We start from the raw sequence: 21,233 nt of genomic DNA on the forward strand, positions 1-21,233 counted from the left end.
ATGGGCCAGCAACCTGTCGCTATTTGAATCTCAATTCTACCATTAAGCCTAATAGCTGAACGTGGCCATTCAGTCTTTTCAAGACTTTTGGCTCTGTCTACCCCGCAAGGGATATGGACGTGACCATATATGTATGTATGTAAATAAACGATTGTAGTTTTGGGTCACCAAAAGATGGATTAATAATATAACGCGTTTTCTCCGGAGTGGTAGGCAGAGACTACATCTTTGCATTACCAATATCCCTGCATAGGTATTTATTTCGCTTCATCCACAGGGTTCCTATTTAGGCCCTCTGTTTTTCAACATCTTCATAAAGGATCTGGCTGATAAGTTAACTTGCCCCGCACTTCTATATGCAGACGACTTAAAAATTTTCCATACTGTCGCTGATGAAAATGATGCCATGTTACTTCAAAATAACCTTTATGTTGTGGCTGATTGGTGTAGCAGAAATGGCATGTTTCTGAATGAGAAAAAATGTTTCGTCATCTCTTTTACGCGTAAACACAATAAATTTTTATTTGATTACAAGTTAGGTATGCACAAACTTGAACGTACTGTAACAGTCAAGGATCTAGGAGTAATATTTGACAGTGAACTTTCTTTTCGTAATCATTATGATTATATTATTTCGAAAGGTAACAGATTGTTGGGTTTTATTTCAAGAAGTACTAAAGATTTCAAAAATTATAATGGTTTCAAAAATTTATATTTTGCACTTATAAGAAGTGTTCTTGAATACAATTCAGTTGTCTGGTCTCCATATTTTAAGATCCACATTGATCGTATTGAGCAAGTTCAAAACAGGAGTCTAAAAATAATGTCATTTAGAACTAATAACCATCGTAAGTTGACGTCATATTCGGATAGACTTAAACACTTCAACATATCCTCTTTGGAGGGTCGTCGTCACTGTAGTGATCTAATTTACTTGTATAAAATAGTTCATGCTCTTGTCGATGCACCCCCCCCCCCTATTGTCCCTCATTAGCTTTAATACTAGGTAATCCCACGCATAAGCTGTTCGCACTGGATGTTCGTAAAAATAACACCTCGTATTATAATCCCGTTGTTCGAATGTGCAGAGCCTTTAACGATCTGGTACTCAGCCACAAATCACAATCTATTGATATTGATATTTTTGAAATCTCGTTTTATTCCTACAAAAGTAAGATACGCCTTCTTTTAAGTCTTTAAATTGTTGTTGTTTTTGTTTTAATTGATGTCTCAATACAACTATACTATGCTTGTTACTCAATTATACCTTTTTTCCACTATGTATAATATGTTAGTACTGCAACTGTTAGACTTTTCTTTATTAGTAATTCGTTTGTATTTACATATATATATATATATATGTATCTACCTTTTCTTTTTATATAAGCTCATTTAGCTATAATTTGTTTTGTTATTGTAACTTTGTTGAATACGCATGTGTTGAGTTGTTGCCTAGCTGTAGTTTTTCGGTTATTATGCATTGTATTATTTTGGTGACAACTTGTTATGTGTATCATAATAAATAAATAAATAAATTACTCTTTTTTTATGTAAGCTCGTAAGTTTCGAAAAACAAAAACATTACTTCTCCTTTCAAGTCAGTAAAAAAATTTACATCAAATACTTCATTTTAGTCGATGTATGGGTTGTGTAACAAATAACAAACAGTTTCATTAAGTGACCAGCCGACCACTAACAACAGGCTTCAGCCAAGGCTCTGGCATGCGCATGCGCACGTGGTGTCAACATCGTCACGATATGTAATCAACATTTACATTAGGATGAAACATGTTGACAATATTCTACCGATACTGTTTTTGTAAAGAAAATAGCATAACATATAATCACGTCTATATCTCCTGCGGGGTAGACGGAGCCAACAGTCAGCGGAAGATAGAAAGGCCACGCTCAGCTGCTTCGGTTAATGACACAATTGAGATTCAAATAGTGACAGGTTTGTCAGCCCATCGCCTAAAAGAGGAATCCCATGTATATAAAGCCTATCCCTTAATCGCCTTTTACGACATCCACGGGAAAGAGATGAAGTGGTCCTATTCATTTTTATATTGGTGTCGGGAACCACACGGCACATAAAGAAAAAAGATTTGCATTATAATACCTACGTATTTTTTGTTAGGCGATGGGCTAGCGACCTGTCACTATTTGAATCTCAATTCTATCATAAAGCCAAACCATTGAATGTGGTTGTTTAGTACAATCAAGTCTGTTGGCTCTGTCTACACCGCAAGGGATATATATAAGAATTTATACTATACTATACATGATGATATGTACCTATGTATGTATTTGTGAGTGTACTCAAAAATTTTAAATAAAGGAACTGGATTTTCACCGCAAGGGATATATATATATAAGAATTTATACTATACTATACATGATGATATGTACCTATGTATGTATTTGTGAGTGTACTTAAAAGTTATAAATTAAGGAGCTGGATTACCTATACATTTAATATTAACCAACTTAATACTGCTTCTATAACCTTTAACTGAATATAGTGTTTCAAGTTAGTAATTTTTATAGGTTTTACTCTATCTGAAACCTCAAATTAAATATAAATAAAAATATATTAGGGACGAATTACACAGATTGAGTTAGCCTCGAAGTAAGTTCGAGACTTGTGTTACGAGATACTAACTCAACGATACTATATTTTAAAATATATACTTATATATAGATAAACATCCAAGACCCAGGCCAATCAAAGAAAGTTCGTTTCACATCATGCCCTGGGCCGGGATTCGAACCCGGGACCTCCATACTCCGTGACACAGGCAAGCTTACTACCGCTACGCCACAGAGGCCGTTGAAATACAAACAAACAAACGACTTGTTTATCTACATTTACCAACACAAGTCACGACCTCATTCAATTCCAATGTGAATGATTCCCTACAAGTGCTTTGATTATAACACGTGCGTACAACGCGTCGTAATTGTTCTCAATATGTTACGGTCATACCCTTTTCTGAGCTACATACATTAGTTTGATTGCTAACTGATGAAGTGGGGAGAGGGGGGGGGGGGCTACATATTCGGGGAACTGGATGTGTAATCAATCATGATCCATTACGGGTTAGGTTCTCTGCAAAGGTTATGGTTATGCCGTGTGGTTCCCGGCAGTGCCGAGTGGTTCCCGGCACCAATACAAATAAGAATACACTACATCTCTTTCTCATGGATGTCGTAAAAGGCGACTAAGGGATAGGCTTACAAACTTGGGATTCTTCTTTTAGGCGATGGGCTAGCAACCTGTCACTATTTCAATCACAATTCTATAATTAGGTAAGCCAAATAGCTGAACGTGGCCATTCAGTCTTTTCAAGACTGTTGGCTCTGTCTACCCCGCAAGGGTTATAGACGTGACCATATGTAAATAGTTTTGTTGTTAGTGTATATGAAAAATTATAGTCACAATTTCAATTAAAGCTGAACGTTAAACCTTTCAGTGTTAATGAGACTGTTGGCTCTGTCTACCCCGTAATAGATGAAGACGTGATTATTATGAATGTATGTAAAAATTACAGTAACATTCGCAGGCGGAAACAATATTCAAACCAGATGGCATGCGTAGACAAAACACATGCCTGTATCATGGTCAAACATCGCAACATGCAGACGAACAATTTTATTATTACACTAGCTTTAGTCCACAGCTTCGCCCGCTGGAATTTAGCGCCAACTACAAAAAGCGGCGAATTTAACCTTATCTCCTTCTGTAGTTTGTTTGTTTGAACGCGCTAATCTCAGGAACTACTGGTCCGAATTGAAAAATTCTTTTTGCGTTGAATAGACCATTTATCGAGGAAGGCTTTAGGCTATATAACATCACGCTGCAACTATTAAGAGCAAAGAAATGGAAAATGTTTAAAAAACGGGGAAAATTATTCATCCTTGAGGGCTTCCATGGTGCCCAAAATAACAATTCCACGCGGACGGAGTCGCGGGCACAGCTAGTATTAAATAAAAGTAGCGATTTTTTCCCAGAGGGTTGGGTAGAGAATACACTTGCCACAATCCCTGCATACCTACTTCTAACGCTATATCCACATTATTATGCTCCAATTACAAATACCTATTTACTATTGCGAAATTTCATTGAAATAGATACATTTGAAAATTAAAGGAAATGTATTTTTTAACATAATCTCGTATTAAGCTTTTGCGGAGTAGACAGAGCCAACAATCTTCAAAAGACTGAAAGGCCACGTTTATCTGTTTGGCTTAATGATAGAATTGAGATTCAAATAGTGACAGGTGCTAGCTCATCGCCTAAAAGAAGAATCACATTTATAATCCTATATAATACTATCTCTTATTCTATGTTTTTTATATTATATTATGAAATATATATAGTTTATTATTACCTATTATGAATTTTGTTTTCAGGTAAATGTACTTAGTACTTACAGCACAATCTCAAGAAAAAAGAACAGTTTCAGCAACATGCTTCATTCATTCAAAACGGACACATTTTTATCTTTATTTGAAGTAAATGCAACAACAGATGTTAAGGACGGATGGTCAGGTCAGACAAAACACCAACGTGCGGTTCAGAAATAACTTAACGTCACAATTTTATTTTGCACAGATATAGTGAGTTTAATAAACAAAGCAGAGAAAAAAAATTGCCGCGCTTGGTTCTCTGTCAGAGAATCTCTGAGCGCGGACCAAGACAAATTCCAATTTTAAAATTGGCGCGAGCGTGCGTACCTATACCTATATAACCATAAACAAACAGTTGACTTTTTTATCCAAACTCAAAACAATATTGCGCCCCACGCTCTTAAAAAGAAACAAATAATTTATTAAACCTAACAATCTAAGTACTTTATGCCAACAATAATCGTTATTTACGAGAAGTGTACAACCTAAAATTATGTTAAATTTAATTTGCAAAAAAATGACTGAAGTGAGCGCGTCGCTAACAACAGCGATTACTGTTTTTATTTTACACGTCACTTTTTTTTAATATGTCGATAAATTTAACAAATAAGCTGGAAATTTTATTAGACAGAAAAATTCAATCGGGCATGCAAGATATTTTTATTAAAAGCATAAATGTTTAACATCAACTTTCAAACAATGCATTATTAGTTTAAGTAATTCGTCATCCATCTTGTTAGTCCCGGTTGCCATGGTTACCATATGGGTTAGGTTCCACTGCGAAGGTTGAAGAGGTCAGTCGAAAAACTATTGCTGTTTCGCTTTTTATTATGACGTGAAACGAGACGGCGATAGTTTTTCAGAGGCACCTTTGCAGGGCAACCTAAACCCGTAATAGACCATGTTACACATACAGTTGCCACACATAGTTACAATGTGCAGGTTTCCTCACGATACTCTGCCTGACCGCAAGAGCATCGGTTAGTATTACAACTAATGTACCTAAATAACTTGGAAAAATAGTCATTGGTACACGGCCGAGGTGGAATTTGAACCTGTGCCTCTGCGCATCACGCATTTGCACTGTACCACCGACGCTCTCTATAGAGGTGAGGATGCAACCGGGACTAGCGTTAAGAGAAAAAACAAGAAGGAAACTCGGTCAGTTTAACACTCATTGCATGCCCTTACCATATGTTTCAAATTTATAGCAGACGTGTCCGAGTGGGACCCAAAAAAGGGCCGATTGTGATTCATTTTTTCTGTTGAAAAAAAAAAAAATTTAACTATGAAATATCAAAAATAATTATTAACGTTATTTACGTTATGTCAGTACGAAAACGTCATTTATAAAAAAAAACAGTAAGTTCCTAAAAGTAAAAGTACCTATTATGCAGATTCAGTGAATAATTAAGTGTAAAGTATAGTAAAAATAAATATGCGGGGCTTTATATATACATATATATAAATATATATATAAAGTCAAACAGGTAATGCTTAAAATAAATTGATTGGTTTTTACAGTAATTACAGAAATAATGCATGCTTAAAGACACGTCTATGTCCCTAACTGATGTGTGGTTCCCGGTACCAGTAAAAAAAGAAGATGACCACTCCATATTGTTCCCATGCATTTCGTAAAAGGCAACAAAGGGACTTATTTTCGGGTTCTTCTTTTAGGCGATGGGCTAGCAACCTGTCACTATTTGAATCTCAATTCTATCATTATGCCAAACAGCTGAACGTGGCTTCTCAGTCTTTTCAAGGGATAAAGACGTGGTTATGTGTAGGTAGGAAAAATTACACAAATTGAGTTAGCCTCGAAGTAGACTTGTGTTATTAAATATAAACTCAACGTTACTCAAAGAAACTATAATTTAAAATAAATACTTATTATAGATAAACATGCAAGACCTAAGTTAATTTTGTAATAATTGGCGGCTCAAAATGGCGGATTAGAACCCGGGGCCTGTGATACGGTCCATAGATATAATTTATTTAGATTCATTTTCAATTTTTAATGTCCAATAATGCTTAATTTTTCACATTCGTATGTGAAATACGAAATTCGTATGTAAATCGACCCGTGTCGATCAGATAAAAATGAATTATTCATTATTTTATTGTGCTAATGAACTTGAGATTCTTTAAGGCGATGTGCTAGCAACCTGTCACTATTTAAATAGAAATTCCATTATCAACCCATACAGCTGAACATGGCCGTTCAGTCCTTTCGAGAATGTGGCTCTGTGGTAGACAGAGTATTGTATTCGTAATCCCTTCATTTAATCGATTTTGCAAGCTAAAGAGTTTTTTGTTTGTTTGAACGCGCTAATCTCAGGAACTACTGGTTCGAATTGAACAGTTTCTTTTTGCGTTGAATAGTTAGACCATTTATAGAGGAAGGCTTTAGGCTATATAACATCACGCTGCAACTATAAGGAGCAAAGAAATAATGGAAAATGTGAAAAAAAAACGGGGAAAATTATTTATACTTGAGGGCTTTGAGCCTGAGTGTAAAATTAGTGATGTGACGAATTGAGTCGATAAAAGTAGTGATGTATTTATACGATTGATTTCCTTGCAGTTCACTCAACTAACAGTTTATACTTACATTACAAAAAATAAAAAAAAAACATATTAAATCGACGAGTTTGCATGAAGAGAGTTATGAATGTGGATGAAGCGAAACAAGTATGCAGGGATCACGGCAAGTGGAAAGATGTAGTCTCTGCCTACTCCTCCGGCAAAGATTTATGTAACACTAGCTTTGCCCGCGACTTCATTCGCGTGGAATAGATAATTGAAGCCGTCAAGGATGAATAATTTGCCCTGTTTTTTTTTTCACATATTCCATTATTTCTTTGCTCCTTATAGTTGCAGCGAGATGTTATATAGCCTAAAGCCTTCCTCGACAAATGGTTTATTCAACACAAAAATAATTTTTCAATTCGAACCAGTAGTTCCTGAGATTAGCGCGTTCAATCAAACAAACTCTTCAGCTTTATAATATAAGTATAGTTAAGTTCACAACATTTTTAAAACCTACATAATTATTACGGTATGTTAAGTACTGTAGGTGTTATATAGTGTACAATATTAATAAACTAAGTCTTTGTTATTGAAAATGGAGGCACGTTAGATCAATTATGTTCTACGTCAATACAACTCACGTGATGTGACTAGGCAACATGAGTTGGTAACATTGTTTTGCATAATCGTGAGCTTCTGTGAAAACGTCGTCTTTATACATTAAATATCCCTACTATCCGTTTTTATGTCATAAATGTAAATCTGTCTGTCTGCTAGGCTTTTACATATAAACCACTGAACCGATTTTGGTGAAATTAAATCGCCTCAATGCGAGCATCACCTAAATAAAACTGTCCCAATTATATATAAGCATCCTTTAGTCGCCTTTTACGACATCAATGGGAAAGAGATGGAGTGATCCTATTGTTTTTCTATTGGTGCCGGGAAACACGCTGATTAAAGAGATTCAGTTTACAGCAAACGAAGTCGCGGATAACAGCTAAGTTAACTCACTACATACAGTTTTCCTTAACATTTACGACACCAAGGCATACGTGTATGTATGTATGTAGTTGACATTGATTTGTATAGTTGGTTATTTTCCGCAAATAATGTTTTGTACATACATTTAATAAAATAGCTGTGCCCGCGACTTCGTCCGCGTGGTATAGTTATTTTAGGCATCATTGAAGCCCTCAAAGATGAACAATTTCCCCCGTTTTTTTTTCACATTTTCCATAATTTCTTCGCTCCTGTAAGTTGCAGCGTGATGTTATAAAGCCTAAAGCCTTCCTCGATAAATGGTCTATTCAACGCAAAAACCTTTTTCAATTCCAACCAGTAGTTCCTGAGATTAGCGTCTTATCTTCAACAAGATTTAACCACATTTTTAAATTTAAAATTAGAGTCCTCCAGTAAAGAAAAGTAAAATTTAAAAAAAAAAGTATTTTATGTATAAAAGTTTGTCCGCGATTAACTGGCGTTTCGCTGAACCGATTTTGATACGGTTTTCAGGAAAGTGTTTATTAGGTACACTAAGGAGAAGGTTTTGAAATCCAAACGATTTCAAAAAAGAAGGATATCGATTGGCGGCTCACTTTTTACAAAAGTTTTTATGTTTGTAACTCAATAACGATAGATTATAATAATTATATACATATATAATATAATATAGTTCATACAAAATCCAGGAAATATTATTATTATCTATAACGATCTACCATTTTCACTACCTACTCAAGGTTGGCAAATTTCCAAGTTTACTCTTTGACTTTCGCACTATGGAGCAGCAACAACCGTTTGTAACATACATACATATAATAAGTAACGTCTTTATCCCTTACGGGGAAGACAGAAACAACAATCTCGGAAAGACTGAAAGGCCACGTTTAGCTAGACCACGTATTGCTTAATGAAAGAATGTTTAACCCCCGACGACAAAACAATGGGTGTTATAAGTTTAACGTGTCTATGGCGTCGTAACAGACACTTTAAGTAGGTAAGACAATTGTTGAATTACCCACATCAGTCTCGTAACTTTACATAGCCAATTAGGGCAGAAAAAAAATATTAAAAGTTAATCCGAAAATAATGTCACTACATAATAATAACAAGAGTCTAGAAAAGATCAAGAGTACCCGAAACCGCCGAGCTTGCATGAAGAGAGTTGTGAATGTGGATGAAGTTTGGACGGATTTTGTTCCTGTTTGAAATGTTGTAAAGAGGGTTTTCTGAGAAAGTTTTATTATATTCATAATTGCTACCAGTGCGAAGCCAGAGAGGGTAGCTAGTTCTTGTTAAAAATTGGAGAAATTAAGGCTTTATTATGAAAACATTTGCTTGTGATTATCTTCTGATAAGTGTTATCAGTGCTTGCTTATACACACTGCTACTAAGAATTTTCTGTGAGATAATTATCTTTCCTACTACTTAGGTAGTCTAATTTCACTACGTACCTACCACTTTCCAGTTTGAGTGGTCCTTGCGACATTCCATTTGTTGGACCAAATATCATCAAAATTTGTACAGTGATTTTACTTGAGGTCTGACCTCTGCAACCAGGAGAACTCGACAAACACAATAAAAATTGAGGTAAAAATGAGTAAATGGTGTTATAAAAATGTATGTATATAAGGTATTATGTAAAATTCACACACACGAACTTACGTTTTTCTAAAAATCCACAGGTTTATAATCCAACAAAAAGATGATTTTCACACGCGCAATTAACATTGTATCAAACCATACCAAAGAATAAATTAAGCATCTATTGCGTCAATCGATTAAAAACTCATTATATCCACATCTCTCATGTAATCGATTACAAAATTAATTAATAAAATTCAGTCACAAAATTCCACGTTCGAAATCGATCAGATGTTTTCTGTTTACAAAACGTTCACGCGAGTTGGCACTGGCAGTCGCTGGCGTTCTATTTTCAAAACACTGAATGAGATTCCATATTGGATTTAATTTTTTAAACTTAAAACAACTGCACATCGAAAGCGTTTAGCACATGAAAGTAAATAAGGTCCATTTCACACGCGAATAGAATTAAAATTGTTCCGGTCCAAAATTCCAAATTTGAAAATGTGGCGGTAAAAGCGACTGGCTGCCGAGACAGAGGCGTCCATACTGAATTCATCTCTGTAGTCTTGACTTGGCACTATATTCACTTCGAAATAATTAGCCACGTTTGGCGCTTTTGGACTTTAGCATCGAGTCAATTCTTTTTATGTAGTTTATGAAGGTTTTCGGATTGGTTTTTGTCACAGAGATATACCGGTTTTAGTACGAGTCTGGTAAAACCACAGGAGGGGCTTTCGGTTTAATAGGTACTTCTATTTTCAGTCAACAAATGATTTTAGTATTCAAAACTTTTCGTTTATATGTGAACTCTTTAAAGCATAAATCTTTCTTTTCATCTTTATATATCCGCTTTCTCGTTATTATGAAATTTATTTGGACTAGTAAAATAATTTTAGGAACACCACTTAGTATGTATAAAACATGCGAAGAATTAGTAACAATAATTATTGTTAACTATTTGAGTAAAGTGCGAACGTTTTAGATCTTTTTTTTAATTTTGAATTAAAAAAAAACTTTACTTTTTATCAATGCACATCATTGCTAACTTCCAAAAGTTTTTGGCGCCTAATAAATTGTTAGGTCTTTAAATTATTTCCACGTACTCTATATGTAGAACAGCGCTGTCTTCCGTCGTTTTAAAAACTATTTGTTCTTATTTCAAATTCGAAATTACTGTTCCCTTTTCACTGATGACTTTCAAATGCGTTTTAGTTCCAATTTTTATTTAAACATTTTTTTTTTACCACTAAATATTTCTTTTTTCCAGACAATATTTTCCACTGTTCACTTTTTAAATGTATTAATTATACGACTTAATTAAACAGTTCTCCATAGATAACTAATTGAATGATGCCGATATGCATACTAAATTTAAATCTGACCAAGGTTCTTATACAATGTCAGGTGTTTTTCTGTTAGGGTTGCCACTCCCACATAAAAATCGTGCCATTACGTGCTCAGGTTCATCTTTGAACAAACTACTTAGACAGATATTTTCTAACTAGTACTAACGAACTAGGTGGCTTCCAAGATAACATTCTCCTTACTCTACTTCCTTCCTATGGATGTCTTAAAAAACGACTAAGGGATAGAATTCATATAATGGCAGGTTGCTAGCCCATCGCATTAAAGAAAAATCCCCATTTTTCCATCATTAAAAAATATTTTCTATCGCCAAAAACACTATTACGAAAATAGTTTTGTTTTTTACAATTTTTATTGGAAAATCACCTAAGACATTATAAAGTCTCATGTAAATTAAAACTATAAATTAAATTAATACTAATTAAATTTTAAAAAATAATTGGTCTTTTCTCAACCCTGAATCAAATTAATAATTCATTGATATTATAAAATATTAAAGGAAACCAATAAACAGGCATTAATTTGAATACAACTATGCAATGTTTGAAACAAGGAAATCAAAATTATGTCTATTGATCAATTCCTATGACTGTTGGTCTGTTACGTAATCATATCATAAGGTTTTTTCTGCCAGTCCAATAAATACATACATACATACATATGGTCACGTCTATATCCCTTGCGGGGTAGACAGAGCCAATAGTCTCGAAAAGACTGAATGGCCACGTTCAGCTATTTGGCTTAATGATAGAATTTAGATTTAAATAGTGACAGGCCCATTGCCTAAAAAAGAATCCCAAGTTTGTAAGCCTATCCCTTAGTCGCCTTTTACGACATCCATGGGAAAGAGATGGAGTGGTCCTATTGTTTTTTGTATTGGTGCCGGGAACCACACGGCACGGCAGTCCCAAATGGCATAAATAATAGCTAGTTTACATCTGTATTTGTACAATAAATAGGCATAGAAATTATTGTATTTTCTGTAAATATTGTTACTTATAATTTTTTTACTGTTTTAAATAAGTAAGCGTGGTATGGGGATGATGTGATATGAAAGAAGATGTAGTGACAGGAATAGAAAAGGTTATGTTAAGATGGTTTGGTCATGTGGAGTGGATGAATGACAGCAGGTTGACTAAGCAGATATACAAGGAGAGTGTGGAGGGAAAGGTCGGAGTGGGAAGGCTTAGAAGAACGTAGCTTGATCAAGTAAAGGAAGAAGCCGCCGAGTTATGAATGTGGATGAAGCGAAAGAAGTATGCAGAGATCGTGGCAACTGGAAGGATGTAGTCTCTGCCTACCCCTCCGGGAATAAGGCGTGATTTTATGTATGTATTTTACCTAAGTAAAAAAAATCAATACGCTGGGCTTTTAAACACGAATTATTGAGCGAAATAGTTTTTAAACGCTCGAAAGAGAATTATATTAGAATTATAAGTACTACACAAATAATTAACTTATTTATATGAAATAAATGTAAAATAAATCTACATATGCGAATAAAAAACGTCAAAAAATAACTGTAATTACGTTATCAGTAGAAGTCATCTCATTAACATCGTTAATCTTTTTCATATCTTTGAGATAAAAAAAAAACATTGTCTTTACCTAGGCGTACTTGTTTATATTATAAGATGGGACATCACTTATTTTTTGTGCCAGTTTTAATAATGTAATTTTTTTTTGTTTTTGTGAATAATCGCACAGATTGACTTAGCCCCAAAGTTAGTTTAAGTAATATAATATGTATAAGATATTAATGCAACAAATACTATAATTAGGTATACATATTATTAACTTTTTCTTTTGAGTCTTTTTACTTTTCTATATTCGAAATATAATATTTTTTTTCTAATTTTTTTTAATTTTATAAAAATAAATTTAATAAACCTATTTGTCCACTAGTTTTAAACAGTTTAACATTTCTGCAGGTATATATATATATATATATATATTTATTTTTCTTTTTTATAAAAAAAATATTTTTAGTACCAACGCATGTTTGTTCACACATCACGCAAAAAGATAACGCAATAATATAAAAATGAAATTTAAGTCAATAAGAAATAGTATCTTATTTACCTCCCGAGCTGATGAAGCCCTGAACAGGAAGCAGTTCAGCAGAGCCTCCTTCTCATTTACGAAGATGTAGAACAGCTCTTCAGGTCGACCGGGTACTTGACTGACCCTGGTGTAAAAAAAATATATTTAGCATTATTTTTTTGCTTTACATACATACATACATATAATCACGTCTTTATCCCTTGTGGGGTAGACAGAGCCAATAGTGAAAAGACTGGTTAGCCACGTTCAGCTGTTTGGCTTAATGATGGATTTACGCTTTTGCTTAAACTAATTCTAATTCTTAAAAATACTTACATACATATAATCACGTTTATATCCCTTGCGGGGGTAGACAGAGCCAACAGACTTGAAAAGACTGAAAGGCCACATTGGCTTAATGATAGAATAGAATAGAATTGAGATTCAAATAGTGACAAGTTGCTAACCCATAGCCTAATAGATGAATAAGCCTAACTCTTATTCGTCTTTTACGACAATTTGATATTTTATATAATACATATTACTATTTACGGGGTCTACACAATTCATAAATTAAGAGTTTTATACCTTGTATACCTCTTACATATTTCGTTCGCTTCATCCATAATCTTAACTCGTTTTTATTTTCTGATCGATTAGAGACATCACTAATCAACCCATCAAAGACATCACTAATCAATCTATTAGAGACATCACTAATTAATCTATCAGAGACACTTCATTTAGTAAAACCTTACCGAATAATATCTACTAAGCGATGTACAATGACCGGCTCGAAGTTACCGTTGTAAGCTTTTAAGCAGCCATCTTCTATTGCAATGCTGAGCTGAAACAATTATGATATTACCGTACACGTATTATCTCGTCTGACTGACCCTGGTGTAAAAAAATATATATTTAGCATTATCTTTCGCTTCACATACATACATACATGTAATCACGTCTTTATCCCTTGTGGGGAAGACAGAGCCAACAGTGAAAAGACTGGTTAGCCACGATCAGCTGTTTGGCTTAATGATGGATTTGTGCTTTTGCTTAAACTAATTCTAATTCTTAAAAATACTTACATACATATAATCACATTTATATCCCTTACGCGGTAGACAGAGCCATGCTTGATAAGACCGAAATGTCGCGTTCAGCTTCATGTCTTTATCATAGAATTGAGATTCAAATAGTGACAGATTGCTAGCTCATTGCTTACCTGCCCTTAGTCACCTATTACGACGTCCAAGGGAAATACGGAGTGATCAACGAAGTGCCTTGAACCACACTGCACTGCACTTTAAACTTATTATTCTGAGCAAATTAATTGAACTGCCGGACATTTAATACTTATTATTCTAAGCAAATTAATATTATACCTTATTCCTTAGTCCTGTTGCTCGAATTTCCTTAAGCAGCCAGGGTAGCATGGTGGTGGAGAATCTTCGGTCCATGGCGGTGAAGCCGAGGTAGGTTACTGACGTCAGTCTGGTCTTCATTTTGCCTGTGAAAGAGGAAATTTAAAATATATATATATATATTTATATATTGTCAGTGCAATGAATACTTATGCGAAAATAATAAATTAAATTAAAAAAAAATATATATTTATTAATTCAAAATTATACAATAATAACAAAACGTATTAATTTACGTCGCCTTTAAGAGTTTGTCAGTTTGTTTGAACGCGCTAATCTCTGGAACTACTGGTTAAAACTGAAAAATTCTTTTTGTGTTTAATAGACCATTTATCGAGGAAGGCTTTAGGCTATATAACATCACGCTGCAACTGTAAGGAGCATAGAAATAATGGAAATGTGAAAAAAAAAACGTGGAAAATGATTCCTCCTTGAGGGTTTCAATATAACTATTCCACGCGGACGAATTCGCGGGCACAGCTAGTTAGTAATATAAATATATCTCTAATTTACCATTCTTTCCTGTTTATGTTGCAGAAAAGAGACTCGGCTAGGTAGAATGAACTTGAATGGGTATTTAAGAGCAAGGCTTTGCTGTTATTGATTAACCTTGTTCATAATATCTGCAAATGGTCGTAAAAAGGCCGTCGAACCGATTATTGCATACATTATGTCATTCCGTATGTAATAAATAAAAAATATTAAAAAGATTGCGCCGTGTGGTTCCCGGCACCAATACAAAAAGAATGGGACCACTCCATCTCTTTCCCATGGATGTCGTAAAAGGCGACTAAGGGATAGGCTTACATACTTGGGATTCTTTTTTAGGCGATGGGCTAGCAACCTGTCACTATTTGAATCTCAATTCTATCTTAAAGCCAAATAGCTGAACGTCGCCTTTCAGTATTTTCAAGATTGGTGGCTCTGTCTACCCCGCAAGGGATATAGACGTGACCATATGTATGTATGTATTAAAAAGATTGCGCCGTGTGGTTTCCGGCACCAAGAAAAAAAGAATCCAGGACCACTCCATCTTGTTCCCATGGATGTCATATACGCGACTTAGGGAAAGGCCAAACTAAGCTGAACAGCTGAACGAGGCCTATCAGTAATTTGAAGGCTGTTGGCTCTGTCTATCCCGGAAGGGATATAAACGTGATTAATGTATGTTTGTATGTATTAAAGAGATTATCGACAAAATAGTTAAATAAATTAATAGATATTTAACTCACTATTTGGGCCATGCGGTTTTTCCACTATAGAATTTTTCCCACGGATGTCGTAAGCGACTAAAGGATAGGCTTATAAACTTGGGATTCCTCTTGTAGGCGATGGGTTACAAACCTAATCACTATTTGAATCTCTGGAGTGGTCCTATCCCTTTTTTCAATTGGTGTCGGGAACCACACGGCGCATTAATTATCTCTATACATACATACATATTATGGTCACGTCCCTATCCCTTGCGGGGTAGACAGAGCCAATAGTCTTGAAAAGACTGAATGGCGACGTTCAGCTATTTGGCTTAATGATATAATTGAGATTTAAATAGTGACAGGTTGCTAGCTCATCGCCTAAAAAAGAATCCCAAGTTTGTAAGCCTATCCCTTAGTCGCCTTTTACGACATCCATGGGAAAGAGATGGGGTGGTCCTATTCTTTTTTTGTATTGGTGCCGGGAACCACACGGCACATTAATTATCTCTATCTCTGCTCACTGCGCCCGGAACGAGGCTAGCATAGACGTCTTTCATGTCGCGCGAAAAACTATCTCTGTCCCTTTTCGTGTCAAGATAAAAAACGAAATAGAGATATTTTAATTTTAATAATTCGACGGCCTCTGTGGCGCAGCGGTAGTGCGCTTGTCTGTGTCACCGGAGGTCCCAGGTTCGAATCCCGGTCAGGGCATGATGAGAAACGAACTTTCTCTGATTGGCCTGGGTCTTGGATGTTTATCTATATAAGTATTTATTATAAAATATAGTATCGTTGAGTTAGTATCTCGTAACACAAGTCTCGAACTTACTTCGCGGCTTACTCAATCTGTGTAATTTGTCCCGTGTCCGTGTATATTAAAAATTTTACGTGGGACAATAACGTCGCGCGTGTCATTCTAGCACGGATCATCTATACATATAATAAAACAGTAAAAATATTTTGTCTGTACATTTAGTATTTTTGACTGAAATGGATAGAGGGACACTTAGAATGAATAATAGAAAGCAAAAATATTTTTTTTGAATTTCTTGTCTGTCTGTATGTATGATCACGATTATCTCCGAAAGTACTGAACCGATTTACTTCAAACTTTCACCAATTGCTTTGTTTTAACTCAGAATAACATTTAAAGTTTGTTTCATCAAAATCGGTTCACTAAAAAAAAAGTTATCGACATTTGAATGAACTCAAGGCATCAGTTTGCCTGCAAATAAGTTATGAAATTAAAAAATTCATAGTCATTTATCATTATACGACAGCATTATACCTATAACATATAAATATAAGTGAAAGGCGACTAAGGGATGGGCTTACAAATTTGGGATTCTTTTTTAGGCAATGGGCGAGCAACCTATCACTTTTTGAATCTCAATTCTATCATTAAGTCAAAAGCTGAACGTGGTCATTCAGTCTTTTTAAGCCTGTTGGCTCTGTCTACCCCGCAAGGGATATAGACATGACCATATGTTTGTAGTCTACTTTAATTTCGCCATCAACGCAACGGCCTCGATGGTCCAGTGGTTAGCCTGTGAGACTGTGAAGTAGGCGGTCCAAGTTCGAATCCCAACAATTACAGGATCTTTTTTTTTTAATATTTTTTTTTGTATTGTTTGAGTATTTTATTTAAAAAAACTGAAAATCAAAATACTACATATAATAAAACGGTAAAAATATTTTGTCTGTACATTTAATATTTTGACTGAAACGGATAGAGAATTTTTTTTTACATTTTTTGTCTGTCTGTCTGTCTGTATCTCAAATTCAAATTCAAAATTCAAAAATTTTATTCATTATTGTAGGATACTATATATCGCTTAATAATTGTCAAAACGTATTGTTTAACAACATTGGTTGACGTCAAATAAATTACTTAAAAACTAAGTTTACTGCCGCTTCCAAGGCGTCAGTGCAGAAGAAGCGGTAACAAACTGCACTGCAGCATTTTCTTCAACAACGTCAACTTTACAATATTAATTAAACTTAGAATAGAATGTGGACGAGAGAATACATTGTTCAGATTTATATATGAGATTGAATATTGAAAAAAGAAAAATACATATATATATTTTATGGATTGCCAATTTTAAAAAGATTTATGTACAGAGTGTACTGAATTTTGATTTAAGATCAAATCAAACTACAATTAATTACGAGGTTCCTGTGCCAAGCTCGAGCCAGATGTTTTTATCATTAAGGTAATCATCAGTCCTATAATAAGCCTTCTCACAAAGTACTTTCTTTACATAATCTTTGAATTTTCGGTTGGGCATATCAAGAACAGACTCCGGCAACCTATCATAACATCGTATACAGTTCCCCATAAATGATTTACTGACTTTGCTAAGCCATTGAAACGGCATGACTAATTTATGTTTATTACGTAAATTTCTATCAGTTGTGGCACTAACTTTTTGAAAAAAAGAGGTATTTTTCCTAACATACATTATAAGATCAAAAATGTACTGGGACGCTACTGTAGGTATGTTTATTTTCTTAAAGAGTTGTCTTAACGAGTATCTTGGTCCTAAGCCGTAAATTGCGCGAACGGCCCTTTTCTGAATTATAAAAATAGTTTGTATATCAGCCGCGCTACCCCATAAACCCCGTAAACCATAAGATAACAAGCTATGAAAATAGCTGAAATAAACAAGCCTAGCTGTAGCTACATCTGTCAATTGTCGGATCCTCCTAACAGCATAAGCGGCAGAGCTAAGTCTATTGGAAAGTTTAGAAATATGAGCACCCCACTGTAGCTTTGCATCAATTATAATTCCTAAAATCTTTGTATTTTCAACAAATTCTAATTTCTGGCCTTCCAGTATTATGTCAGTATTGGCCTGCCTTACGTTTGGAAGGGTAAATTTAATGCATTGGGTCTTATTAGCATTTAAAAGAAGATTGTTGGTTGAGAACCAGATAGATATGGCCGACAGTATATTATTAACCGAACTTACATTTTCGCTATGGCGATCTAATTTAAATATTAAAGAAGTGTCATCGGCAAACAGCACTATACCCGTCTGTTTTTCCACCATAAAAGGCAGGTCATTGACATATACCAAAAAGAGGAATGGTCCTAAAATTGAGCCCTGAGGAACACCCATTGAGACGCTTGATCCGCTTGACTTTACTCCATTAATATCTACAGTTTGAAGCCTATCAGTCAAATAGGATGCCATTAGTTTAGTTGATTTGTGGTCAAACCCATATTGACGAAGTTTACACAAAAGTGTCTGATGATCTACGCAATCAAATGCTTTAGAGAGATCGCAAAAGACTCCAACTGAATCCTGTGAGCTCTCCCACGCGTCATAGATTTGAGTAACAAGTGCTACTCCCGCATCAGTGGTGGACTTCCCGGCAGTGAACCCATATTGTTGGGAATGGAAAATGTTATTGATTTTAAAATATTGTTGCATTTGATTAAGCATCATCTTCTCAAACACCTTGCTCACAACTGGCAATATAGAAATAGGTCTATAATTGCCAAGGACTGTTTTCTCCCCTTTTTTGAATAAAGGTATTAATTTACTACATTTCATTAAATTTGGAAAAATACCCTCATCAATACATTCATTAAATATAAAAGCTAGATCAGATGCAATAATGTCTATGATTTGACTTATGATACTAACAGACATACCCCAGTCTTCAGACTTTTTCAAATTAAGTTGTTTGAACGCCTTTAATATATTATCAGAGTTAACATATTTAAATTTAAAGACAGATTTGATGGGAGTTGTGTTATTATTAAGATTATCTGACTGTATGATTAAGATTCAACTCGAAATTAACGCGGACGAAGTCGCGGGCAACAGCTAGTCAATAATATTGTGCGTTGTACTAAGTACAACATGTTCTTAAACTTACATAATATCAATGTTAATTTACAAAACAAACTTCATAAATGGTTAGGTAGGCGAACAACGTGCGCTAAGGTCGAAAAACATAGGGTTTCTAATTGCAAAACGTCGTAAGTTATATAACATACATATATATACATATAATTACCGTCTATATCTCTTGCCGGCTAGAGAGAATCAACAGTCTTGAAAAGACTGATAGGCCACGTTCAACTTTTTGGTTTGTAATAGAATTGGGATTCAAATAGTGATAGGTTGCTAGCCCATCGCCTAGAAGAAGACCAAGTTTATGAGCCTAACCCTTAGTTGACTTTTACGACATCGATAGAAAAGTGGAGTGCTCCTATTCCTTTTTCCTAATGCTGCCGGGAACCACACGGCATGTGGGAAACGCTACGCAGTAGGTAATAACAAACATATAACATTACATGTTTGTTATAACTGCGTAGCGATTCCCTGTTTTTTATATTATGAGGACAATTGATTTGACATATGTAGGAAGTTTAGTTTATTATTAACTAGCGACCCGCCCCTGCTTCGCACGGGTAGCATTAATTGATATAAATATCTCAGGAAACCCTCTTTCCAAAATTTTAAACAAGAAGAACCGCCCACGATTATCTGAAATTAGCGCAAAAAGACACATACAGAAAAAAGTATAGGTGACTTTGTATTATGTAGTGTAGTGAAAACTAGCTTTGTAAATTAAATTTATTATGTTATACTGTTTAAAGTTTTATCACTACAAAGTTTCATGTAAATCCGATCAATAGTTTTTGCGTGACAGAGTCACAAACATACACATACATATAGTGACTCTGTATCACTTGCGGGTTAAACAGAGCTAACAGTCTTGAAAAGACTGAAAGACTACGTTCAGCTGTATGGCTTTATGATGGAATTAAGAATTAAATACATACACACACACACATACCATAAACACTTTTCCACAAATCTTTTCAGACGTTTTCATATAATACTTATTAGTGGGATCCTCATTCATACCAACCCAACAAAAAAAAATATACCAGAATGTATAGTCAATCAAGGAATACGAAAAATAAAGAAATACCATAACCCTTATACCTATTCTATTTGCATTTTATATAAATCAGAATTTATTAAAATAAACTAAATTTTAAATTAAAAAAAAAAACAAACGTCTACTCGTTCGCAAAACACAATAATAACGTGCTTTCATTTTTTTTTCGACGATGAAACCTGTAAAATATTTTATAGCAAGTACTTAAAATTATACAATAATAAATCTATACAAAACAAAAATAACAAAAAATAAAAGTTTTTCTCTCACCTTACTTGCTAAGTCCAGTCGAAATCACTTAATCGATAATTCCAACAATTACCGCTACATCCCAACCCTCACTCATTTACTAAGATTCACATTTAATAAAGCACATTCTGGAAAACATGTGTAATTCAATTAACATTATTTAAGTAAAATTTTTATTTATATATACAAAAAGGCAACCGCGGTTAGGTAACTCTAAGACTACACTGAGTTTTGTTCTTGTATTGTATTTCTTGCATCTCTTTCTAGGCGTGCCATATCTGGGAGGATGAAAGTGACAGCATTACATCTTTACAAAGCGAAGGGCTGTCACCCTCCGATTAAACCGGGAATCATATACTTACAAGGTAGGTATATATACGGGTCCCGGATATAAAAATCAATAATTCTCGGCTCACCCTTGCGAAGTAGTTAACGATTTTTCTAGAACTTTATGAAATGCTTGATGCAGCTTTTTATTTTATATTATCATATACATATA

The 21,233-nt window shown here is 34.5% G+C and overlaps 1 protein-coding gene across 3 annotated transcripts in view; it reads right to left on the reverse strand.

Moving 5' to 3' along the window:
* The window catches only part of LOC106131029 (TBC1 domain family member 4), a 41,228-nt gene extending 20,306 nt beyond the window's left edge, over positions 1 to 20,922 (reverse strand). Inside the window, exons 1-4 of one of the 3 annotated variants that reach the window (XM_060952983.1) lie at positions 20,756 to 20,922; positions 14,325 to 14,449; positions 13,698 to 13,786; positions 12,979 to 13,084 (exon numbers count right to left, since the gene is read on the reverse strand). In XM_060952983.1, the coding sequence (XP_060808966.1) occupies positions 12,979 to 13,084; positions 13,698 to 13,786; positions 14,325 to 14,444 (315 nt within the window). In that variant the 5' untranslated portion in view covers positions 14,445 to 14,449; positions 20,756 to 20,922. Of the gene's footprint in view, positions 1 to 5,601; positions 5,673 to 9,609; positions 10,087 to 12,978; positions 13,085 to 13,697; positions 13,787 to 14,324; positions 14,450 to 20,755 lie in introns of those variants that run through there. The other 2 variants (XM_060952984.1, XM_013330014.2) reach the window with 2 other exon arrangements.
* Between the last annotated feature and the right edge of the window lie 311 nt (positions 20,923 to 21,233).

This window comes from Amyelois transitella, chromosome 30, assembly GCF_032362555.1.
Source record: "Amyelois transitella isolate CPQ chromosome 30, ilAmyTran1.1, whole genome shotgun sequence".
Classification (NCBI taxonomy): Eukaryota; Metazoa; Arthropoda; class Insecta; order Lepidoptera; family Pyralidae; genus Amyelois; species Amyelois transitella.